The 22,776-nt window shown below is 41.2% G+C and overlaps 1 protein-coding gene across 7 annotated transcripts in view; it reads right to left on the bottom strand.

Annotated features, from left to right (window-relative positions):
* The window catches only part of pip5kl1 (phosphatidylinositol-4-phosphate 5-kinase-like 1), a 102,761-nt gene that overhangs the window by 32,042 nt on the left and 47,943 nt on the right, over positions 1-22,776 (bottom strand). For 5 of the 7 annotated variants that reach the window (XM_039764353.1, XM_039764351.1, XM_039764354.1 and 2 more), the window contains exon 2: positions 12,676-12,870. In XM_039764353.1, coding sequence (XP_039620287.1) covers positions 12,676-12,870 — 195 coding nt within the window. Of the gene's footprint in view, positions 1-12,675; positions 12,871-18,942; positions 19,033-19,778; positions 19,803-22,776 lie in introns of those variants that run through there. The other 2 variants (XM_039764356.1, XM_039764357.1) reach the window with 2 other exon arrangements.

Raw genomic sequence — 22,776 nt, 5'->3', positions numbered from 1 at the left:
TGCAGGCAGTTCCTGGAGGATGAAGGAATTGATACCATTGACTGGCCACCACACTTTCCTGACCTAAATCCAATAGAACACCTCTGGGACATTATGTTTTGGTCCATCCAATGCCACCAGGTTGCACCTCAGACTGTCCAGGAGCTCAGTGATGCCCTGGTCCAGATCTGGGAGGAGATCCCCCACAACACCATCTGTCATCTCATTAGAAGCATGCACCGATGTTGTCAGGCATGTATACAAGAACACAGGGGCCATACAAAGTGCTGCGTACAATTTGGAGTTGCTGCAATTAAATTTTGGCAAAATGGACTCGCCTGCCACATCATTTTTTCACTCTGATTTTTGGGGCGTCTTTGAATTCAGGGCTCTGTAGGTTGATCATTTTCATTTCCATCAAACGATGTGGCATCCTTTCGTTCCTAACACATTACCCAGTCTATATCAGTATAGATATCCAGGAGGATTTCTTTTTCCCATTGAGATCTGATGTGTTTTCAAAGTGTTCCTTTCATTTTTTGAGCAGTTTAGTTACAAAAAAGGAAAGGTTGAGCCATTAACTATGCAGCACTTTAAAAGTGAAACCATGCTCTCCTCACTTAAAGGAATACTCTACCGAAAAATTATATTTTTTGCTGTTACTTTGTAGTGATGGTTGAGAGAAGCTTCAAATCTTGTGTTTTCATGCAGATTGCAGTGAAAAATGTTTCTGATGTAATGCAAGCCAACAGTGACCAATACTGTACAATGGGAAACAATGGGAAAAAATGTCTATTGATCAAGAGACCGATCTTAAAATAAAAAAAACTGAAACCCATGTTTGTTTTCCCTGTTTCTGATTTGTGCTGATTTTTTTACAGACACATCTATTTAACAATATTTTAGCAAAACCAATGTGTTTTCACATTCTGAGAATACAACTGCTTAACAGACATGTGGATTATGCGACATGAGTAACACGAGAGTTTTTCATTGACATTTTTTCACATTGTTTGCCTTTGCACAGCATTGGCCACAACTGACTTCTATTATATCATAAACCTTTTTTCTCCCCATTTTGCATAAAAACATTTTTTCTCTGCCATCACTACAAACAACTTAGGGTAAGTAACATCTAGACAATATCATTTTTGGGTGGTATATTCCTTTAAGCAGTCCTCCCGACATTGGTTGTCCCCACTGGGCTCTCAGGACAAGGGCACAAACTCAGCTGCACAACAGGTGAAGAAACCGAAGCCAAAGCAGAAACCCTTGGGCTCAGGTAACTAACCAGGCTTTTGACTTCAAAGGTGTCTTTGCTTCATGGCATATTTGGTGCCACTACATGAGCATTACAAAGACCTGGCTACATCTCAGTGCTGTAAGCCAAATGCTAGATAGAGATGTGGGGTTCTCTGGAAATCTGGAGTAGTTCTGCTATCCTAATAGAAAAAAACAACTTGTTGAGATGCCAGTGAGTGCAGATCTTAGCAGATCTATCTGGTCACTGTAAAAAACAGATCCAAAGAAATACACTGGTAAGCTGGGAATTGTGCCTCAGCCTTGCCTTTAAGATAAAATAAAGTGTGACAAAATGCAAATTCTACATCTAATATCACTACCCTTATTTTAAAAAAAACCAGTTCACATTTAAAATACCTCTGAAAAATGGTACGGCATAGACATAGTTTTGAACAACCATCAAGTGAAACTAGATTGCCACAGGACAAGGCAGACGTCAGCGAAAATTGGGAGTCACACTGGCAGCAGGGTACATAGCATGTAGGCCAGAATGGGAATACAGGGGCAGCTAAAGGTCTGTTAAATCCTGTGTAGGCACTGTTTGCCCCAGAAGACCAAAAGGCAGGGTACCCGTATACATGGCAAAGAAAGAGAAGCAACCTGGCATTTGCCTGAGTTGCCTGGCCCACATTTAGAAGGGAGTGTGATGCCAAGAAAGAAAGAATGCTTAAGTTGGCAACATCCACTGGCTGCTAGAGAGCTCACTGTCCCAGAAGGAAACGCTTCTACAGAAGCCATTAGTGGGGATTTTTAATATGGTGTTTCTGCAACAATTGACATCACAAAAATAACAAAAACATTTTGAAACAATGCAGAACGTAAGAAAATCTAAATAAAACTGTAAGCCATTTAAATATCTGTTTGTTTGTTTGCTAATCAGGCAAACACACAATTGTTTTTGGTCCAACTTAAAACATAGGCTATATGTTGTGTCAAAAAGAGGGGTTAAATTAGCAGGGGGACCCTCTAAAACAAGCACTGATGCAGGGGCTCTGATTCCCGACAAGCAACAGGAGTGCACTGGGACTGAGGAGAAGGTTTCATCATTGGCACACACAATGTTTTGTACTTAACAAAGCAAATCATATCTAAGACTACAGGTATTTACACTGTTTTCATCTCAATTAATTTGGAAAACAATTTAATTGTCTCACAGGATTACAGCTTTTGTCGAAGAATATGTCTTCTTGTTGATTTCCAATTGACATTTATTTATACCCTGGCAATGCTGGGTATTTTGGCTAGTACTGTAATAAAAATATTAACATGTTCTCAACATTCAGCCTATGTACATCGGACGTCCAATACAACTCGGAGTCCTGCCACGTGCAAAAGTTCGCTGACAATACTGCTATGGTGGGCTGCATCAGGAGTGGGCAGGAGGAGGAGTATAGGAGGCTAATGAAGGACTTTGTTAAATGGTGTGACTCAAACCACCTACACCTGAACACCAGCAAAACCAAGGAGCTGGTGGTGGACTTTAGGAGGACCAGGCCCCTCATGGACCCCGTGTTCATCAGAGGTGACTGTGCAGAGGGTGCAGACCTATAAATACCTGGGAGTGCAGCTGGGTGACAAACTGGACTGGACTGCCAATACTGATGCTCTGTGTAAGAGAGGACAGAGCTGACTATACTTCATTAGAAGACTGGCATCCTTCAACATCTGCAATAAGATGCTGCAGATGTTCTACCAGACCTTCTTCTACGCGGTGGTGTGCTATGGAGGCAGCATAAAGATGAAGGACGCCTCACACCTGAACAAACTGGTGAGGAAGGCAGGCTCTATTGTAGACACAGAGCTGGACAGTTTGACATCCGTGGCAGAGCGACGTGCGCTGAGCAGACTCCTGTCAATCATGGAGAATCCACTGAACAGGATCATCACCAGACAGAGGAGCAGCTTCAGGGACAGACTGCTGTCACCATCCTGCTCCACTGACAGACTGAGGAGACCCCACACTATGCGACTCTTCAGTTCCACCCAGGGGAGTAAATGTTAACACTACACAAGATTATTGTTTGTTATACCTGCATTTTTATCACTCTTTAATTTAATATTGTTTTTTTATCAGTATGCTGCTGCTGGAGTATGTGAATTTCCCCTTGGGATTAATAAAGTATCTATCTATCTATCTATCTATTATATAGTGTCTATCTATCTATCTATCTATCTATCTATCTATCTATCTATTATATAGTGCCTTTCTATCTATCTATCTATCTATCTATCTATCTATCTATCTTTCTTTCTATCTATCTATCTGTCCTTTTGCCAAGGAATCCCAACCCATACCTCTGGTTTCATTCTCATTCACTCTAAACCCTTTGCCAGTGTATATTGGTGAACAGACAAAAACAGGACCTTTCCCATTTGGAATCACATTTCTCCTTATATTTCTCTTTCTTTTCTTTTCTACACCTTACTTGTTTCTCTAATTGCATTACAGTTATCATAATCATCATCATCACTATACCATAGTGCACCCTCATTTGTTATCAACACTGTTACTGTTGTCAAGATGGACAAGCAGCTTCATAAGTTTCTGTCCAGATCTCTCTCTTAACAAGTCAGTCGGTATGATCTTTGTAACCCGTGTAAGGAGGACTCCTTCTCACACTTCCATCAGATCCTTCAATGCTGTACGTTATCATTTTGGTACACTCTGGTCAAGGCCTTCTCAAAGCATGTGCAACTTCTTTCTTTTCATTACAGAATAGCAGCATGTCACAAGACTGATCTAGCGTAATGACTGAGATGCCTATTGATTCAGATCCTAATAAGCTGATTCAGGCATTCAATCACAATGGAGCTGGGCTGGCTACACTGCTGAATCAACTACTGCTGAAAACAATTCAGCAGGTTTTGTTTTGGTGGTTTGCTGGAATTGTAGCCTTCAAAAGAGCACAAATAGCAAGCAATCAAAATTTTTCAGAACACCCGAAATGTAAAAAACAACACACATTAATGTGCTCTTTTGTTTATTGACACACCCAAGCATCACTATGAGTGTGGCTTAATTGAAGTCTGTTTTTAGTGCCACTGCATTAAGGGACTTTCAAATGCTTCTTTTCAATGCCTGCTGCATTATATTTTCCATTTAATGTTGTTAATTATTCTAGTTGCTTAGATCATTTGTGTGTGGATATTAAGGGGCCATTACTCATCTGTGGAAACCTTTTATCCATGTTATTCACTGGGGCTTATAAGCACTTAGTAAAGACGCACACACACAACCTGTTTTCCCCAAGACACTTCCCGGAATATCCAAACTGTAAACTGGAAATTAGCCAACTTGCTTGAGAGAGAGAGAGAGAGGGGAGCAGCGCACATCATTGTTCTGCAGAAACAGCCTGCTAGATTATTTTTAACTCATATAATTGTTAACTGACAAAAATAAGAAAGAGTCACCCATCAGAACTTGAACTTTGTACCATGAAAATAAAGTAACATCTATCATGCAAGATAGCAAGAATTGGCTCCTAATTATAAAAATGATCTTTTATTGAAAACCTAAAGGCATTGTGAGTATGAGACCCATACAACAGAGCTCGTCAGTGCATTCACCTTGACACACCAGACAATTCGAGTACTGGTTATTTTTTTCCAAGAACATAATGCAAATGGGTGTGTGGGTGTGTTTGTGTGTGTCCTGTGGTGGGTTGGCACCCTGCCCAGGATTGGTTCCTGCCTTGTGCCCTGTGTTGGCTGGGATTGGCCCCAGCAGACCCCCGTGATCCTGTATTCGAATTCAGCGGGTTAGAAAATGGATGGATGGATATTACTGCCTAGGGGCAATATGGTGGGGCAGTGGTAGCGCCGCTGCCTCGCAGTAAGGAGACTGGGGGTTTGTGTCCCGCATCCTGCCATTGTGGAGTATGTATGTCCCACCGTGTCTGCGTGGGTTTCCTCCCACAATCCAAAGACATGCAGGTTAGGTGGATTGGCAATTCTAAATTGGCCCTGGTGTGTGTTTGTGTGTGTCCTGCAGTGGGTTGGCACCCTGCCCAGGAATGGTTCCTGCCTTGTGCCCTGTGTTGGCTGGGATTGGCTCCAGCAGACCCCCGTGACCCTGTATTCGGATTCAGCGGGTTAGAAAATGGATGGATGGATAATGCAAATGTTTTTGACCCGAAGCAGCTCAGTACTTATTATTAACTGGCTATTGGTTAAGAAAAAAAAAAAGAAATTTAAGGTTTTGAATCTTAAAAAGTGAGTCAATTAAAATTAAGACAACAAAGCTTGTTCTGTTAATGGCAATAACTGACTGCTAGTTACTACTGTAGCTGGAATGGAAACCTTCATATCCTCCATGAACCCTGCTTTAAACTGTAAAAATATATAATAAAGTTACAAACTATATTTGTATGGTGTTCACCATACACAAGCACTACATATTATAAAGTTTAGTATTCTGTAATATTAATTACCATAAAAACATCCATCCATCCACCCATTGTCTAACCCGCTGAATCCGAATAGGGTCACAGGGGTCTGCTGGAGCCAATCCCAGCCAACACAGGGCACAAGGCAGGAACCAATCCTGGGCAGGGTGCCAACCCACCACAGGACACACACAAACACACACACACACACACACCAAGCACACACTAGGGCCACTAACCTGCATGTCTTTGGATTGTGGGAGGAAACCCACGCAGACACGGGGAGAACATGCAAACTCCACGCAGGGAGGACCCGGGAAGCGAATTCAAGTCTCCTTACTGCAAGGCAGCAGCGCTACCCACTGCGCCACCGTGCCGCCCACCATAAAAACATAAGCCTGCTTAATACTATCATGGTGTGCCAGAAACAGACCTCTGCATCATCAGGTACAGGGCAGGAACCAACAACGTTGTAAAGGTCATCTTAAAATATTGCATTCCAGCAACAACATAGAAATGTAAGAAAGTTATAACATATATGGAGTTTAACTAAATCTCTTACCTTACCTATAGTCCCTACATAAAGTGAAAACTACAAGATTCCAACTCTTTAAATGGGAGTGTGTAAGGTACTGAAGACCCCATATGGTACACATGAGACAAGATACAACATTGCAGTATCAAGTCTTTTTTTCTTTCAATTATTATTTTCTATGTAATTTTCACACTCACTTGTCTGAGTTTTCTTTCTAGGTTGTTTTGCTTTGTTGATTGCCAGTTGATGGTCAGTGATGGTAATTCACTCACCTAGCAGGGGGAGAGCAAAGGTCCTCTCTATGAAGGCAAACAGGAGGACTGGTCCAGAGATCTGTCCACTTTCGGCTATAATATTGTTGCTATAATTAGAAGCAGCTCGTTTATTGCGTTTTGTTTTCCAGATCTTCCGCTACAGAATTACCAAGCGACAGAGTCAATCGTGTTCCTTCATGAAGCAATGCTGAATATCAGGAAATAGTAATCTATGACCTCAGATGGTTTCAGAGGGTTTTGCTTCACTGCACAGCATGCAGATGACCCACTCTTTTAAAAAAGTACCAAAATGACAGTCTATTCAAATGTGTGCCTTCTGCTGAGAGACAGAGCAACCCAATGAAACCATCCATCCATTTTCCAACCCGCTGAATCCGAACACAGGGTCACGGGGGTCTGCTGGAGCCAATCCCAGCCAACACAGGGCACAAGGCAGGAACCAATCCTGGGCAGGGTGCCAACCCCCCGCAGCCCAATGAAACCAAAACAGGTATTTAATATTGACTAATAATTTGAATTATCTAATATTTCTCATAAGCATCAAGACAAACAAAAAAGAATGTAAGTGTTCCTCCCACATTACAGATACACGAGGGCCTGACTGAGTGTTTACTCTAAACTGTACCAGTGAGACAATATACTACAATTAACTGGCACCACATTCACAGTTTGTTGTAATTCATTTTCTGCGAAACGCTGCTGGGATAAGCAGCTACCTGAAACAAACAATTGGGTAAGGAAAACAGACGGATGTAAGAAACACAGAGCTTAACAAGAAAAGATAGCATATCTCTCGATTTAATACTGAAACTATCCAATATAGCACAGGTAAGGGGAGCCAGAGGCTAGCTCAGCAGCATCGGATAAAAGGAAAAAGGTGACACTGGATGGGGTGCCAGAGAGTTGCAAGACACACCAATCTGCCTATACATACATACACACTACACACTCACACACTCATACATACATACACACACACACTCATACATACACACACACACACAACACACACACACACACATACACACACACTCATACATACACACACACACATACATACATACATACACACACACACACACACACACACACACACACACATACATACACACATACATACATACACACTCATACATACATACATACACACATACATACATACACACACACTCATACATACACACACTCACACACATACATACACACACACACACACACACACTCACACACTCACACACACACACACATACATACATACACACACACACACACACACATACATACATACATACACACATACATACATACACACACACACATACACACACACTCATACATACACACACTCACACACATACATACATACACACACATACACACACACTCACACACACACATACATACACACACTCACACACACACACACACATACACACACACACACACACACACTCATACACACTCACACACACACACATACACTCACACACTCTCTCTCTCTCACACACTCACTCATTCATTCATTCATTCACGCACGCAGCTACACACGGCTGGTTTAGAGTCAACAGATAACATCATTTGCTCATCTTTGGAATGTGTGGAGAAAACCAGAGAAGAAAACATGGAATGAACATGGCTATTATTATAATCTGAACAGTCAGACCACATCTCATTCTTCCTACTTCTAAAAGAGACTGAAGTGTGAAGGGCCAATAAGAAAAGTGATCAGTGGTTCATCTGATTGTTTCGATTCTGTAAATTGGGACGTGTTAAGAGATTCCTTATTAGATCTGAGTGAGGTTATCCAACAATGTGTAGACAACCGTGTGCCTAATAAGAAACCATCAATCACCAGCAGCAATGAAAATTTACTGAAAACTTATAAGAAATACAGTTACAAGGTCAAGAAAGCAATGCTGAAAATCAATGACTGGACAACTCAGTATGGCAGCAGCACTTGTGACTCATCTAAACTGCAAACATTTTATCCAATCACATCCACGTTTCCTCTTCCTTCCAGTTGAACGTAATGCTTTCTACAACCATTCTGATTATGAGAACAAAGTTTTTCCCATGCGAGTACTTGTAGCACTGCATGATTTATTCTTCTCTGTTTCTGTGGGTGGCGTGAAGAGGATTTTTAAATTAATGTTCATAAAGTGTCCAGTTTGGATTTCAGTTTTAGTACGTGTTAAAAGCCTGTAGCGACCAATAAACTGTTGTCTTCAATTACATCTTCATGACAAAATATAAAGTTCCACCTGCTTCAAAAGGACAAAAATGTATACATCTATGCCAAAAAAGTAAATAGTTTCAAGGAATCCAGACTTGTGATGAAATGCTTTGAGACAGGCAGTACCATTTCCTCCATGCTGATCCTCAAAAACTGTCTTGACATGACATTATAGACTCATTTACAAATCCTCCTTACATCATCCACAGAAACAGAAAAGGATGAATCATATGGTGCAACAGCCAATCACAAGGTTGAAACGTTGTTATTTTGATCAAGTTTAGTTTTAACTTAGTCTGACAGATCAATCCAAAGTTGTGTTCAAAAGCAATATGGGACCATTTCAGCAATCTGGAAGCAGTGTATTCTCGGCTCCTTCTTAAAGACACCAGTGTGCAACAGTCAGAGACTCTGGACTCTGGAACTGAAACGACCACTGTGACAACCTGAGGTAGAATATTTACCACTTACCGGTTACTGGCCATTTATAGACAGAACTACTGAGTTTGTAAGCCCACAAACTTAAAACCTAGACTTTGGTAACACAGACTAGTAGCCTCTGATTAAAAGTTTGGAAGAAACACAAACTGTTATCTCTGTAGGCCTCCATGAATGAATTTGAATCCAATGCCCAGGTCCATTCCAAGACTTGGCAGGATTAATATGAAAGATTAATCAGCTCTCAGGCAAGTGAACTGACAAAACTGTGAGCAAGCGAGCAAAATAAGGTCGAGATGGTTAACATAGCAGTACTTCTTTTTAAAGCATCCTGATCCCACACCCTTCTAAGAAAGAGCTGGTGATTGTGACATTGGGAAATATTAAGAGTGCAGCAATCCAAACTTTAGTAAAAAAGAGAATTAAGTTGACAACAAAAGAGACACAGATGTCATTCACATTTTAAGCAGCTCTCATTGTTGTCATATAGAAAGTTGACTGCTTTTCTGATTCAACAGAATTTTAAAAAGAAGAAGCTTTTTATAATAACGTGCAACAGTATTTCAAAGAGAACACAAGCAATAGCGACATTAATGATGTAAGATGATGGCACCGCCAGAGGCAGCACCACTGAATGATTGACCTCAAGTGATATTTTAACAAAAAATGTCAACACACTTCTAAAGTAAACCCTAAAGTGAGATATGTCTTTGACTCTACCTAATACCGGAGACCATTCCTTTAATTAAATTCTTTTCTCATTGAGTTTTTGGCTTTTTTCTAGGCATTCCTGCAAGGCAGCTTCAAAGCCCTGGGTTTAGCTTTTCACCCATATACTCTATGTAAGGGGATCGCACATTATGTCACTTTCAGTGAATGTTTCCTCAGGGTGTGCATAACATATAATGGCATAACATTCCCAAACCTGCTTTATACAATTCACAGTCAAGGGTGGGGTTAGAACCTATCCTGACAACACTGTACATAAGGTAGAAACAAATCCTGGACAGGGTGCCACACTCATATACAGGTATAGTACATCCATATAGGTGGATTAGCAGATAATTTGGAATCCGTTATATCATCACAGAAGGACTTGGACAGCAGACAGGCTTGAGCAGATTTGTGGACGATGAAATGTAATGTCAGTAAATTTAAAGAATTACACATATGAAGTAAAAATGTGAGGTGTGAATGCACAATGGGCGGTCAGAAAATCAGGAGTCCACCTTATGAGAAGGATTTAGGAGTTGTAGTGGACTCTAAACTATCGACTGCCAGACGGTGTTGAGAAGCCATTAAGGAGGCTAACAGAATGTCAGGTTATATAGCGCCTTGAAGTGTGGAGTACAAGTCAAAGGAGGTTCTGCTCAGTCTTTATAACACACTGGTGAGGCCTCATCTGGAGTCCTGGGGGCAGTTTGGGTCTCCAGGGTACAAAAAGGACATAACAGCACTAGAGAAGGTCCAGAGAAGAGCGACTAGTGTGACTCCATGGCTTGGATGGCAGACAGGCTTGGGCAGATTTGTGGCAGATGACAATTAATGTCAGCAAATGTAAAGAAGTACACACAGAAAATAAAAATGTGAGGTTTGAATACACAATGGGCGGTCAGAAAATCAAGAGTACACCTTATGAGAAGGATTTAGGAGTCGTAGTGGACTCTAAGCTATCGACTTCCCAACAGTGTTCAGAAGCCATTAAGAGGGCTAACAGAATGTCAGGTTATATAGCGCCTTGATGAGTGGAGTTGTGGACGAAAACTCAGACCCGACAGCAGGTGCGGTTATAAAGCAGCTTTATTTTCAGAGTCACAGTGAGAAGAGTTTCAGAAAAGCAGACAATCAAATATACATGACAGCGTCGGGGCTCTTCTGAACCCCGTCTGTTGGGTGGGGTCCAGTTTTATACCCCTAGAATGCGTGATTTGATACCATTATGAAATGTAGCAGTCAACACTTTATTATACACAATCCTTGAGCCCCTTCAACGCCCCTTGTGCAACTTGATTTCTTGGCTCTTTTTATTATGGCGTTCAGATGTAAGCTAAGGGACAACGTGATAAGGCAGACTCATGTGTGGAATGCTCAGACCTTGAGTCCTTTGCACAAATATTTTTCTGTTTGCTAAAACAAAGCATTCTATTACATGGTTTAGTAAAGCTTACTTCTCAGACATGAATTAGTACAAGGGAACGAAGAGAACATTCGTCTTCCACAGAGTACAAGTCCAAGGAGGTTCTGCTCAGCTATATAACACACTGGTGAGGCCTCATCTGGAGTCCTGTGTGCAGTTTTGGTCTCCAGGCTACAAAAAGGACATAACAGCACTAGAGAAGGTCCAGAGAAGAGCGACTAGTGTGACTCCATGGCTTGGATGGCAGACAGGCTTGGGCAGATTTGTGGCAGATGACAATTAATGTCAGTAAATGTAAAGAAGTACACACAGAAAATAAAAATGTGAGGTTTGAATACACAATGGGCGGACTGAAAATCAAGAGTCCACCTTATGAGAAGGAATTAGGAGTCATAGTGGACTTGATACTATCAACTGGAATGTCAGGTTATATAGCGCCTTGATGTGCGGAGTACAAGTTACAGGAGGTTCTGCTCAGTCTTTATAACACACTGGTGAGGCCTCATCTGGAGTCCTGTGTGCAGTTTTGGTCTCCAGGCTACAAAAAGGACATAACAGCACTAGAGAAGGTCCAGAGAAGAGCGACGAGGCTGATTCAGGGCTACAGGGGATGAATTATGAGGGAAGATTACAAGAGCTAAGCCTTTAGAGGAGATGAAGAGGAGACCTGACTGAAGAGTTTAGAATGATGAAGGGAATGAGTCCAGCAGATCGAGACGGTGACTTTAAAATGAGATCATCAAGAACACATGGACACAGATGGAAACTTGTGAAGGGAAATTTCACACAAACATTAGGAAGTTTTTCTTTACACAAAGAACGATAGACACTTGGAATAAGCGACCAAGTAGTGTGGTAGACAGTAAGACGTTAGGGACTTTGAAAACTCGACTTGATGTTTTCTTGAAGGAAACAAGTGGAGAGGACTGGCGAGCTTTGTTGGGCTGAATGGCCTGTTCTCGTCTGGAGTGTTCTAATGTTCTAACTGAAAGTACACACTCAAATAAACACAGGACCAGTTTGGAATTGTCAATATACCTCACATACATATTATGAATGTGCGAGACAAATTGGAGTACAGAGAGTAAACCTCATACAGGTAGAGGGCACACACTCCATACAGGCAACAAATATTTCAAAACCAGGAATAGTGAGAGCAGACTCCCAGAGCTTGACCAATGCTACTGAAAAACACAAAGTTCCAGGTTTACTTTTCAACCAGTCAACGCCATAACTGCAGAGATATGGAAGATGCTGTACCATTGTGATATGTACGCCTGACCAGCCATCCATATTCTAAAATACTTATTCAGTTCATTGTTGCAGAGTTATTTGTAACTCGTTTGAATGAATGGCTGACATAAATACAGGTGATGAAGTCACTATGTTACCTGTAGCGGGTTGTCAATGGAGTTCTGGACGGCAGCCGCTAACCCCTCTTTCAACATGCAGGTGAAACTGTAAAACTCATGATCTTTGTCAATTTCAAAGAGGCCAAGTAATTTCCACTGTTGTCTAAGCTTCCACATGAGGCGCTGTTTCATTGTCCGGGAGTGCCAGCTTGCTCGTGGCTCTGGAGTTTCCATCTATAAAGAAGACAAAATTCCATAAAGATCTTTACTCATGCAGAAATTAAATAAACTAAAACAAGTTTTAAATTACATTTTACTATCATTTAGAATAACATTAAATACAATCACCTAAAGGATTATTAGGAACACCTGTTCAATTTCTCATTAATCCAATTATCTAATCAACCAATCACATGGCAGTTGCTTCACTGCATTTAGGGGTGTGGTCCTGGTCAAAACAATCTCCTGAACTCCAAACTGAATGTCAGAATGGCAAAGAAAGGTGATTTAAGAAATTTGGAGCGTGGCATGGTTGTTGGTGCCAGACGGGCCGGTCTGAGTATTTCACAATCTGCTCAGTTACTGAGATTTTCACGCACAACCAATTTCTAGGGTTTACAAAGAATGGTGTGAAAAGGGAAAAACATCCAGTATGCGGCAGTCCTGTGGGCGAAAATGCCTTGTTGATGCTAGAGGTCAGAGGAGAATGAATGGGCCGACTGATTCAAGCTGATAGAAGAGCAACTTTGACTGAAATAACCACTCGTTACAACCGAGGTATGCAGCAAAGCATTTGTGAAGCCACAACACGCACAACCTTGAGGCGGATGGGCTACAACAGCAGAAGACCCCACCGGGTACCACTCATCTCCACTACAAATAGGAAAAAGAGGCTACAATTTGCACGAGCTCACCAAAATTGGACAGTTGAAGACTGGAAAAATGTTGCCTGGTCTGATGAGTCTCGATTTCTGTTGAGACATTCAAATGGCAGAGTCAGAATTTGGCATAAACAGAATGAGAACATGGATCCATCATGCCTTGTTACCACTGTGCAGGCTGGTGGTGGTGGTGTAATGGTGTGGGGGATGTTTTCTTGGCACACTTTAGGCCCCTTAGTGCCCATTGGGCATCGTTTAAATGCTACCTGAGCATTGTTTCTGACCATGTCCATCCATCCCTTCATGACCACCATGTACCCATCCTCTGATGGCTACTTCCAGCAGGATAATGCACCATGTCACAAAGCTCGAATCATTTCAAATTGGTTTCTTGAACATGACAATGAGTTTACTGTACTAAAATGGCCCCCACAGTCACCAGATCTCAACCCAATAGAGCATCTTTGGCATGTGGTGGAACGGGAGCTTCGTGCCCTGGATGTGCATCCCACAAATCTCCATCAACTGCAAGATGCTATCCTATCAATATGGGCCAACATTTCTAAAGAATGCTTTCAGCACCTTGTTGAATCAATGCCACGTAGAATTAAGGCAGTTCTGAAGGCGAAAGGGGGTCAAACACCGTATTAGTATGGTGGTCCTAATAATCCTTTAGGTGAGTGTATACATTCATAGCATCCGTAGTCATAGTCTCGATCTGATTGTATGGGTGGTTACCTACCAGGTAATGTGTGTGGTTGGTCTGCCAGTCTGCAAACATCTGCCGTGGCGCAGCGTAAAGGGACTTCGTCCCTGACGCTGATGTCCGAGGTTTGATTCCCGCAAGGGGTGCAGTGGAGTGTGTACGCCTGATGAGCCCAAATAAGGGCGAAACACGTGTCGCGTACTCTTTGCATTATATGACAGTAAACTATGTAACACAATATAATATATATATAGTACTAGGGTGTTGTACCGTGTTAGCTATTATGAATGTAGAGAAAAGCCAAGCAGTGGACACTGCATACTGTATATCTGCTGTCTGTACACCCACACATATATACAGTGCATTCAGTGTACTCTAGAAGACAACAAAGACTGACAAAATCAGGAAATAACACCTTTAGTTCCCATAAACTTCTTGTCAGCTAAAATGCCTGAACATTACAACAGCAGAAATATGAATAAAGGCTCTTGAGTCTGATCAGATTCTGAAACATTAAACCACATTTGGCAGCCCGAAAGTTGTGATTCAAATGCTAAAATTACCAACACAATATCAGTAGGCACAGCAAACCACCTGTAGCATAAACCAACTAGCGAATTTAACAGGTCTGGGTGCAAAGGACTGCATGTAGTTAAGGTAAAAATGGCACCACGAAAATCATAATGTTGTCAGGAATGCATACAGTATGCATAATAAGGCCCTCTGAAAATCTTCAAAAGTACACCATTCAGCTGTTAAATTATCAAGGAGTTTTTATGCCTCCTTCAGTACATTCCAGAGACCTTATTTATACAAATGTGTGTACAATAAGGATACATTTGAATGCATAGTTATTTCCTGAAAGTTCCTATGAACAAATCTATATAACTTTAAGTCTAGTCTGTTTACATTAGGGACCCTGGTGTTTAAAGCCCATGTCAGATTGACAGAGATCTGTTACCCATCACAGCCAATGTCTTCATCAGTACTTCATTAATACCCATTATCTGGAACAAGCTACTCCTTCTGGTGATATTCAGGCCAGTGACTTATTACTGGTGAGATCTATGGAGTGAGATCTAACACAGGCCTCCACCTCCAGTCACAGAGCACCTTTGCTTTGAGCTTTGTTAGAACATTAGAACATTAGAACAATCTAGACGAGAGCAGGCCATTCAGCCCAACAAAGCTCGCCAGTCCTATCCACTTGTTTCCTTCAAGAAAACATCAAGTCGAGTTTTGAAAGTCCCTAACATCTTACTGTCTACCACACTACTTGGTCGCTTATTCCAAGTGTCTATCGTTCTTTGTGTAAAGAAAAACTTCCTAATGTTTGTGCGAAATTTATCCTTAACAAGTTTCCAACTGTGTCCCCGTGTTCTTGATGATCTCATTTTAAAGTCACCGTCTCGATCTGCTGGACTAATTCCCTTCATCATTCTAAACACTTCAGTCAGGTCTCCTCTTCATCTCCTCTAAAGGCTCAGCTCTTTTAATCTTCCCTCATAACTCATCCCCTGTAGCCCTGAATCAGCCTCATCACTCTTCTCTGGACCCCCTCTAGTGCTGTTATGTCCATTTTGTAGCCTGGAGACCAAAACTGCACACAGGACTCAAGATGAGGGCTCACCAGTGCATTATAAAGTTGATCTTAACATTCTTGATTGATGGCCGGCAGCAGCAGCAACCATCGGCCAGTCTTATTCATGCAGTAAAAGAATCCTCTTAATTTAGTGTGACAAGTCCAGGCCAGAAAACAAAGCCCTATAAGTTCCTATTATCTGCATCCAAATCCAAGGGTAGCTTATCATAACCAAGAACATAAGAAAAAAAGCTGCAATCACCTTGTGGTTAATTAGCACATCACACATAATCAAAACCAGCAACAAGCAAAGAGAAAAGGGGCAGCAAACAAGATGTCACAATAAGACACTACACCTTATAGCACTTGAAATCAGGTCTGATTCATAAATAAGCTGTCATCAGCGTCCAATTAGCTTGAGCTCTGTGTGTTCACAGGCGCCTCTGAGGCCATGGGGTTCTTCCCTCAGTCCAAAATATTTTGGTTACGTACACTAATAACTCTAAAGTCCCTGGTGTGAGTCTGCCCTGTGAAGGACTTGCATCCATAAAGAACTTTTAATGCCTAGTGCCCAATGCTGCCAGAATAAAAGGCAGCTGTTTAGGACCCCATACTTCAAGAAATGAAATGATGGACCTCAGTTTCAGCAGTATATTCTCATGTACGATACATAATTGAACAGACACATAAAACAGTTTAAGTGCATATATATGTGTGTGTGTGTGTTTATACTGTACTAGCCATGTGCGCCCAACTACGTTGCGCATGTTAAAGTTGTCTGTGAAAGGCTCTCTGTTTAAACGCGACTGCCAGTCATGAACTGGGATCTTCGTCGCACAGCATTATGATTTTTTATAAGGGAAACAAAATTACAAAAAAAAACCCTTGGACATTGATTCGATAGGAATGGCCTACTCAGAATCACTGTCCGAATATTAATTATGTGGTGGTGTAGGAGTATTTCTGCTTCTGTCCGTTCACAGTCCGTCTCGTTTTCACGACGCTGTCGTTTCCTCTCACGATCACTTCTCAACCTTTCTCCAATCTCGCAGGTTGCTTTGTGGCAATCCAAAGAGTCAGGCAATATTCACGGAGCAATGGTTATAAAAGGGGGACACATAGGTAACCAGGCTCTTTAAAGCATAAATAGGGATCACGTCACTGACATGTGAGCAAGCCACGGTACAACTGTGAGACGTGCAGCACTCGCCGGCTACAACGTAACAATAATCATTTCCGGAACGTGCTGTCACGTTGTAATTCATTTTACCATATTTCATTCATATGTTACGTAGGCACGTACCTTTTATCTTCGGCAATCTCATCCTCTAACCAGGCCTCAGGAGCTAACCAGCGTAACACTGTCCACCACCCCTTTTCGTTATTCAGGCACCGTGAGTAACAACAACGCACTAAACTGGAAGGTGGTCTACGCATGCGTGGAATTCGCGGACAAACAAAGATCAAGATCTAAATGAAGATCTCTTTAGTTAATTCAAAGCACAACAATTTGTTAAGTTTGAATGTCTGTGTTTTGAGGTGTGACTGGCGTACTGCAGTCTTCAGTAGTATAAGCCTGGAGGAGATTCTTAATGCAATGCCTATGTTTTAGCTGTCTCTCTACTGCCATCTAGTGCTTCTTCTTCTAATTCATTCGTGGACAAACAAAGATCAAGATCCATATGAAGATTATATATATATATATATATATATATATATATATACAGTATATATATATATACACATATATATATATATATATACACATACACACAGAGTACACCGTATATGCTGTATGCCAAGAAAAATAATAATTATCTATGCCAAGATAGATAGATTGATAGACAGACAGACAGACAGACAGACAGACAGACAGACAGACAGATAGATAGATAGATAGATAGATAGATAGATAGATAGATAGATAGATAGATAGATAGATAGATAGATAGATGGATAGAGTACAACAGACAGATAGAGAGATTTAATTGCCTTATTATTACTCTATCCCCTCATTTTATGAGCCCACCTATTCCAATCAACAGGTCAAGATCATGATATCGACAGACAGATCGGGCAGCGAGTGTAGTTATGCTGTCACTCTTCTGATCCATAGTGATGAAGAAGGAGCTGAGCCAGAAGGCAAAGCTCTTAATTTACCCATCAGCCTATGTCCCTACCATCAGCTATGGTCCTGAGCTTTTGGTAATGACCAAAAGTACATATCATGGGGACAAGTGAGCTTTCTCCTCAGGGTGGCCTGGTTCTCCCTTAGAGACAGGGTGAGAAGCATAGACATCCGTGACAGGTTCGGAGTAGTGCTGCTGACCCTCAGCATAGAGAAGAGCCAACTGAGGTCTGTCTGCCTGTGTGTCTATCAATCTATCTGTGGATTGCTAAATGAATTGTCCTAAATTTAAATAGGTCATCATGATAACTATCAAACTCTGATCTAATTATCTGGTCCTTGACATCATCAAATATATGAACTGTAGGAGCTCCACATGGGAACACAATATCTAATATTGATATCCTGTGGGGCATGGAAATGAATGTTTATTCAGTTGACTTACAAGAATGATTATTTCCTTTCAGTAAATATTTGGATTTTTGAATGCAGGAGCTGTGAGGTTATTGTCACCTTGTAAATGACTCAAATACATGTCCCTAATACAAACAGTCGCACATTGTTAAACATTCACCAATTTTCCCATTTAGCAGTCTGTAACATGTATACTGTATACTTACTGCCTAAAAGATGTACTGGACAGAAGATACAGTATATCAATGATTATGTTGGTGCTGCCAGCTACAGGAATTTACCAATGATATTATTAGTTTCTATTCATCTGTCAGATTTACAGTTGATGCTTCCACAACAGCGCTACCATTTTCAGATGCTAGTCTTTCTATCAGCTTGCCATGACTTAAACCTCTGTCTATTACTGACAAAGTTACATTCTCTTGGAGGGCCACAGTGGCTGTAGGAGAGAAGTTAATTAGCAGCGAAAAAAACAGGTCACTAATTAAGAAAAGGTTAAAATAAAAACCTGCAGCCACTGCAGCCCTCCAGGACCAGAGCTGGGGACCCCTGCTCTAGAAATCCTTCAATCTCTGGCATGATAAAAACTCTCTACCTTTTACTCAGTTCCTTAGTCTCTGCTGCCTCTGTGGTGACGACATTGATTTCTGTAATGAAGCATTCAGAATAAGGAGTTTCTTCATTTTTCGAAGATACTTTTCTCATATTGTGACTAGGGATGTCAGTCAAGCCAGGAGTCAACCTTGAACATCCACTCTAAGAAGAGTCCCAATAATGAAACCTGCATCCCACTGGTTTCCCATTCCACCACAACATTCTGTCTCTCCCACAGGTCATCAAACTAAATTTCCCCTTTATGCAGACTGATCCTTCCACAGAAGCCTCTTTTCCTAACCCTTTCTGGATCTCCTTCCATTATCCAATTAAACTATGCAAACTTCTTGATTGCACCTCACTTCACGGGACCTCTTAAAATCAAGGTGCCAGAGTGATTCTTCAGAGCGATACCATAGGGCAGGGGTGTCGAACTCCGGGCCTGGAGGGTCGAAGTGGCTGCAGGTTTTCATTCTAACCCAATTCCTAATCAGTGACCAGTTTTCACTACTAATTAACTTCTTTTCCATTCATTTTAATAGCCTTGTTTTTAAGGATTAAGCCCCCTGAATGTATTCCTTTCTTCATTAAATGTCAGCCAAACAGAAATGAGATGTGAAACGAGCCAACAGATGACCAGCTAAACTGGAATTTCAAACTCCAACCAATCTCTTTAATGAGAAGGTGATCCTTGCTGTTAATTAAACTCATTATTTAATTCCATGAGTCGTTGCTGCTCTCATTCCGCCACAGCAGACATTTCCCAAACTGTTCATTTTTCAGTTTTTTCTAAAAACACTGTCAAGATGTTTTGGTGACCTGAGAGAGCACACTTACCAGGACCATTATCTTGCTTTATTTTCAGACATTGTGTGATGGGCACAGGTGAGCTGGTCATGTGGCGGCTCGTTTGTGTCTCATTATTGTTTGGCTGCTAATAAGGAAAAAGAGACAAACAAGGGGCCTGAGTCAAGTCAATTAAAATTAAAAGAAAAGAAGTTAATTAGCAGCAAAAACTGGTCACTAATGAAAATGGTTAGAATGAAAATTTGCAGCCACTGTGGCCCTCCAGGGGCCTCATGTATAACGCCGTGCGTAGAACTCGCACTATAACATGGCGTAAGCACAAAAGCCGAAATGTGCTTACGCACAGAAAAATCCAGATGCAGGAATCTGTGCGTACTCCAACTTCCACGTTCTTCCGCTCCATAAATCCCGATCAGCGTGAAAACTAACGCTCGTGCACGCGCATTATGTAACGCCCAAAATCCTCCCAGAATTACGCCTATTTGAATATGCAAATCAATATAAATCGCCCTTAAGCGCAGCCTTCTGTGAAAAGACAATGGGAAAAGCACGGGGGAAAATATAAGAATTTCAGCGAATACCAAGTGGAGGCAAATGAAAAACATACTATTTGTTCAAATAAACCGTGATATAATCAACAAAAGGAAGTTGATCGACTGACATAGCGTGTTGGAGAAACTTGAAAGCTCACATTCACAAAATCGCACAGTGCCGGAAATAAAAAAGAAGTCACATATCAAAGTCGCCATGAAAAGCCGAGTTGTAAGCCCACCGTCTGAGTGTCATATGAAAGCTTATTAGGGTACAGAGAAAAAAGGCACACGGTGGGGAAAAAGCACGAAATGTCAACTTCAATCTCGACATTTCCACTTTAATCACGTAGTTTATTTTGTCATTAAAGTAGAACATCATAAACTTCATCTTAAAATCGTTTAATTAACCAGTTTCTCGAATCACATCGTAATTAAAGTAGCACGTTAAATGCTTTGTTTTGTATTTGATCTTCTACTCGTATGTGCTCTGTGTGTGTGAATCACTACTTGCTTCTTAAACCGGCTCTCTTCCTCCAACTGGACACAGAGTCCATTACATTCGTGATATTACAGCTCTCTGAATAACTAAAATACTGAGATGTATACGTGATATCATTTTCATGATAATAGGAGTTATTTTAAACATGAGTTTCACTTCGATGAAATAATTTATTGTCGAAATTTGTCGCTGCGTTTTTAGCTGTGTTGCTATTTTCTCTTTCTGTTTTATATTCAATATATATTGGCGTAGCCGTCACTGCAGTCCTTGCTTTTCTTTCGCCACACAATCAGCTCTGTAATAGAAGTTAAGCCATCTGTAAGCTTAGCGTCGATTCTTCAAAACGTTTAAGGAACATTGAAATATCTTCGTAGTACATGTTTAATTATTCTATCCTTTACGACACTCCCAGTGAAGAATATAGATTATTTAAATGCACCGTACGCACCGTTTATACATGAGGCCCCAGGACTGGAGTCTGACACCCGTGCCATAGGGGAACCATTTTTGGTTTCCCGACTGACCCATCCACGTGAAGGTATCAAAAAGCTCCATAAAGTCAATAAGTATGATGGCAACAGATTTGTGAAATACCAATGGATCACGAGTATGAAAGGAGTCTTGCTTATAATAACACAGGCTAAGGGCGGGTTTCCTTAATCTGTTAGTGTCCTGCTAGGTGGTCTACTACAAATTAAAGATTTCAGGTTTTTTTTTTCCTGCATATAAAGACATTTCTCAAAGCACAAGAAAACCGCAACTTCATATGCAGAGAACCCTTCTCAGAACAGAATGGTGCTTTGTCAAGCAATGGTTCTATGAGGAGCCACACAAAGCGATAAAGAACCATAAAATGCCGTTAAAGAAGCGGTATTTTTAAGACTGGAGAAGAGCCACATTTCTCATCAGGCACTTTTAGCTGTAATGGGAGTTGCTCTGTCACTTGCAAAAATGTCACCAACAATACCATTGTACCTGGACCTTCTTTTAAATTCAGGTTCAATCTAAAAATCTTCTTAACTGCAATTCTTGTGGGAAGTGTCCAGCCATCGACATAGGTGAGATTGAGAGCTGGCTAGCAATCAATCAATCAACATTTATTTATATAGCACATATTCATACAAAAAAATGTAGCTCAAAGTCCATCCATTGTCCAACCCGCTGAATCCGAATAGGGTCACGGGGGTCTGCTGGAGCCAATCCCAGCCAACACAGGGCACAAGGCAGGAACCAATCCTGGGCAGGGTGCCAACCCACCGCAGATGTAGCTCAAAGTGCTTTACAAAATGAATAGAAAAATAGAAGACACAATAAAAAATAAACATAAGTCAACATTAATTAACATAGAATAAGAGTAAGGTCCGATGGCCAGGGTGGACAGAAAAACAAAAAACTCCAAAGGCTGGAGAAAAAAAAAAAAAAATCTGTAGGGGTTCCAGACCAAGAGACCACCCAGTCCCCTCTGCAGATCATTTCATGAAGTGCATTTGAGTTGCTAAATCACTACACAAAGCCTATTCACATCCCTTGATCACAGCCACATTGATCTCTCATTTGTGCTCTTTCACAGGGCTTCAAGGACACTTTTCAATAAAAAACAGGAGAAACTAAGCTGATTTTCAGCCTGAGATCACATATTTCTCCAGATCTTAACAACTAATTAACATGTCTCCCTTCATCTTCTCTTATGGTAGCTTTTTCCACAAACTCCCACCTTTTCTCCTTTTATCTGCCCCTGCCTTTGTTCCCTCCTTCCACTTCTAAATATGTTACCTGCGTTTTCATTTTCAGTTGAACATCCGATGAAGGCTACACAGCCAAAATGTTGTGTCTTTAACCTTCTTTCCTTGTTATCCTGGAAATAACCTTGAACCTTTTTTCCTTTGGAGACGCACTTTGACGCAGCTCTACACTAACCCTAAAAGATGTATGAACAGACTGCAGAAAAGCAGAGGGTATAAGTCTTGTACAGCATGTTTAGACACGATGGAGCAGA

This window comes from Polypterus senegalus, chromosome 9 (assembly GCF_016835505.1).
Source record: "Polypterus senegalus isolate Bchr_013 chromosome 9, ASM1683550v1, whole genome shotgun sequence".
Taxonomy (NCBI): domain Eukaryota; kingdom Metazoa; phylum Chordata; class Cladistia; order Polypteriformes; family Polypteridae; genus Polypterus; species Polypterus senegalus.
The sequence above is the reverse complement of the archived record's forward strand: the minus strand, read 5'-3'. Positions and strand labels throughout refer to the sequence as shown.